A 4,277-nucleotide genomic window follows, 5' to 3' on the forward strand; every position below is an offset into this window, starting at 1 on the left:
TACAAAAATTAATTTTACCATAATCATATCTCAATATGATGACATTCTAAAAATGAACAATTAGATTTTAATATAATGTTAAATATGTAATAATTTATAGATAATTAAAGTTTAAACTAATTTTTAACAAAAGCTAGATTATTGAAATATAATTTTAATAACTTATGAATACAAGAACTAAGTGATATTAATGTTGATCTCATCAACAAATAAATGATATTATCTTGCTCACGAATTAACTATACCTTTTTCTTATTGATACAAGATCCATCTATCTCTTCAACTTTTCGTTTATAAGAAGTTTTCAAAGAATAGTGACCCCAAGGTAGTGTATTATAGGAACCAGGTATAATGTATCGCTTGTCATCATAAGGACTAAGAGCAATTTTTGTTTGAGTTTGAGTATAAAGTTCAAGTTTTTCAGATTTTATGAGGTTTTGATTAACCGATATCTCTTTAAAGTTCTCCAAACATTCAACATAATCTTCAAATGTTATTTTCGTACTAAGAACCGACCTTTTAACTCCCTTAGCCTTTTTTGTTAACCCAATATTATTAGATTCTTGTACAATATTCCCATGTTCAAATGCGGCATCATCATGTGATTTTGCTTGTTTTTCTAGGGGGGCTGCTATTTTAAATGTATATAATTTGGATCTTAACCCAACAAAATGAGTCATAGGAGTTCCACTGTTTTCACCCTTCATCATACCAAGCTCTTTTTTATTAGCATGAGGTATATTGTAAACATTAGGTAGAGGGTAGTCGCTTGTATCGAAATACTTGCGGCAGTCTCTTTTTATTAATTCATAGGGGTCATGGTTTCGAATTTCATAAATTATCGAGTCAGTATCAGTATAGAGGGCGGTGCAGTTATCACTCAACTGTGGAACCATATAACCATAATGAAAATTGTATATTGTAGTTTTAGCTAAATCTAAGATTGCCATACCAATATACAAGGGATTATTGAAGAATATCTCCATCTTTTTCAGCTCAATGGCTACCAAATTTGGATTAAAAACTGTACAAGAATGAAATTCCGGTTTAGATATATAAGCTTCCGCCCCATACCGACCCTCCCATTTTGTCACAAGCTTTACATTAGAATGTTTCCTAATATTTTCCATTGTTTTTCCAAAGACAGCATTATTCATTAATTTATACAAATTTTTCTCAAAATCATTATTGGCATTCTTTCGTAGTTTGGTATTTAAATCAATATATGATTGAAGCCAAGGCGACTGTTTAAATTTTAAAACTTTATGAATTTTTGTTAATTCTAGTCCATAGTTTAATGCTTGCTTCAACGTCCTATAATGAATTACATATCGCTCTTTATCATGAAGGGTACTCATCAATTTACTCTGTTTAGAATTAGGTGCTGATCTATGTTCAGAACAAAAAGGTAAGTCCTTATGTTTATCATGAAGTTTTTCAGGATATATGAGATCAACTTCTAGGAAATACCCATTGTCGGCATCATCCAAAATCATTGAAACATCAATATTTGTATCACACCACTCAAAACCACTGTAAGGAAGACACTGACTCATCGCCCATCCATATTGATTGTTAATGTCTAAATAAAGTAAATGCACTTCAGGCTTGGATGGATCAAATCCTGGAACGTATTTATTATTCGCTGTGGAACGTCGTTTCATACATTGACTCAAACCACCGCGAATTCCTCGTTCAACAAACATCATCATATCTATATCAGTCAACAATTCGAGCTCAATATTTGTATACTTCAACATACATTCCCACGTATAACCCGGGAGTGTATAGTAATTTCCCGGGTCAAGGTTGTACGTAGACAGGCAGGTTGCTCTAAACGTTTCGAAAATATCCGTAAGTAGCATTATATCCGTTTCCATATAGAGATCTACATAATCACCTAAATTTGAACAATTAAATGCTGACCAAACGTTTTGCGCATGATGATACATTTGTCTAGAACACTGTTTCTCCTCCAATCGATTATAGAATGCTTCTATGTTCGGTAGTTGAGTGTAATTAAATTTATCAAAAGAATCAATAAAATCATATGGCATTACACCTTTGTTTTTCAACAATTGAAACTGATTTTCTGAAACTTTAGAAAAACGCTTCTTCATGTTAGGAAATTCCGACAAGTATGATGCTAGCTTATCAAGGGAAGAAGCTAAAAATCTGTATGAATCTATGAAACGAAACTTGATAGATGAATCCTCAATGTTTTTACTAAAAGAAATATATTTTTCTTTAGTAACAGGTAGTAGTTCAACACGCCCTCCAATTTTTGTTGCAACATCCTCCACTATCAATATCCCATCATAATTTGACATATTATGGAAGACTACAGGAACCACATGGCTATCTTGATAATTTATATTACAATAATCATGGGCCGGGCCTCTATAATTAGTTCCATTTCTATATCCACCACTTTTCGACATAAGATGAAAATGATCGCAAATTTTCTTCTCTCCATCAACAAAAGGCTTGTTGCATATATGACAATGGGACGATTTCTGAAAATCTTCCTCTTCAATAGTAGTTAATGGATCCATCTCATATGAACACAAAAGAATTGTCTCAACTTCTTCAGACAATCGCTTCAATTCCTTTGTAAACCAATCCATACAATCCATTCCACGATATGAACGATAATTTGATAGTGAATCATCATAAGCACACTTAAAATAATAGCCCACAACAGCAGGTATATGTTTCTGATATTTATTATGACTATTTATGGGTTCTAATACACTTTCAATATCTGAATAGATGATAAACGGCGTTTTCTGTTTATTTTTAAAATTCTTAAACTTTAAAATATTTTCTCCTGTTTTTGGCATTCTTATTACACAATCATTAACTTGCTTGCAAATTTCATAATGGGCGTTCAATTTTTCTTCCGAGTAGAAATAGTGTAAGCATCGCTCACAAAAATACTTTTTATGACTATCTTTATTCAACTGGGAAGAAACCAAACGAGATAGATTTTTAATCCAAACATAATGATAACGAATGGGTAATAAATTATCTCCATCAACATCAGCATCTTCATCATCATCATATTGATTCTGAATCATCAATAAGTTTATATGTTTAGTCATTTTATTTTTGCTCAGATAGCATGGTACAACATTAAAGTTTTTTCGATGTTTCTTCAGTACAAAAACATTTATCGATACTTCATTTTGATTTTCAAAATTTGGAATCTGCTTCAAGGTCATAGGGAATTGGATACTTTTCAATTTCAATACCTTTGAATAATGTGGGTATCTTAATACTCGATCATGATTCTTTTCAACAGGATACAATGCGGACGTCACAGCCCACGCAAAGCATGCATCATCATTATTTTTCACATTTATGCAAGCTTTTCTTCGTTTGATTTGGGTAGGTAGTTCAATATATGAGGATCCAAGCAGTGGTGTATATTTATTTATATTAACCCCAAGGTTAATAATATTTACAAGACTCCAACCGCTTTCACGTTGTTCGAATTCTTCTAAATCACGTGTTATTGGATTGATAACGTTCTTATCAAACCATTCATTCATATCTGTAACCTGGTATATTGGAACATTTGAAGTTGTGAAGGGTTTATACTCAGAAAGTGTTTTATTTGCAGTCATTATTTGAAATTCTCCACAAAAAACTGTATTCACTTTGATAGCTTCATATTTTTTTAGAGTATTCTTAATACGACTTCGACAAAGAGCTTTACAATCCTTCAAAAACTCTTTAGGATCTTTATGTTTAAGATTACTTATAATACCAGTTCTGATTCGACTTTTGAATGCAGATACAGAGTCATCCCACTTTACTTTTTTTATAGCAGTTTCTTTTCGAAGTTTATGGCCTGCTCCATATTTGAATTCGCTTGTTAGTTTTCGACGATTACTCTTAATTAGATTCAGAATAGTCAACAAATGTTGTTTTTGAACAATAAATTTTTTTGTTTTCAATTTCTTCAAAATACGTCGCATACCAACATTGTAAATTTTTAAATCATCCCATTTATCTAACTCATTATTCGATAAAAGACCCAAACCTTGCAGTTTCTCAGCAATCATTTTAAATATTCTTTCTTGACTTCTAGAAATATAATAAAGAAATTGTTTAAATTATAGGCTTTATATATATATAAATAAATGAGTATTAAAAGACGAATATCACCAAAGTTTACGAACATTACCGATAAAATATTTCAAAAAAAATAAATTATTATATATATTTGTAGTCCTATGAATATTGTATACCAAAGATTGTACACTAATGGA

General features: G+C 31.1%; 1 protein-coding gene across 1 annotated transcript; it reads right to left on the reverse strand.

The window, feature by feature from the left end:
* Positions 1 to 239: 239 nt before the first annotated feature.
* Positions 240 to 4,070, reverse strand: LOC123302932. The gene has a single exon (XM_044886026.1). The coding sequence runs from the start codon at positions 4,068 to 4,070 to the stop codon at positions 240 to 242; it is 3,831 nt and encodes a 1,276-aa protein (XP_044741961.1).
* Positions 4,071 to 4,277: the final 207 nt, after the last annotated feature.

The sequence above is a fragment of the Chrysoperla carnea genome, chromosome X, assembly GCF_905475395.1.
Source record: "Chrysoperla carnea chromosome X, inChrCarn1.1, whole genome shotgun sequence".
NCBI lineage: Eukaryota > Metazoa > Arthropoda > Insecta > Neuroptera > Chrysopidae > Chrysoperla > Chrysoperla carnea.

Coding starts and splice junctions, on each gene's coding strand:
- LOC123302932 (XM_044886026.1), bottom strand. CDS start 4,070: ATGATTGCTGAGAAACTGCAAGGTTTGGGTCTTTTATCGAATAATGAG.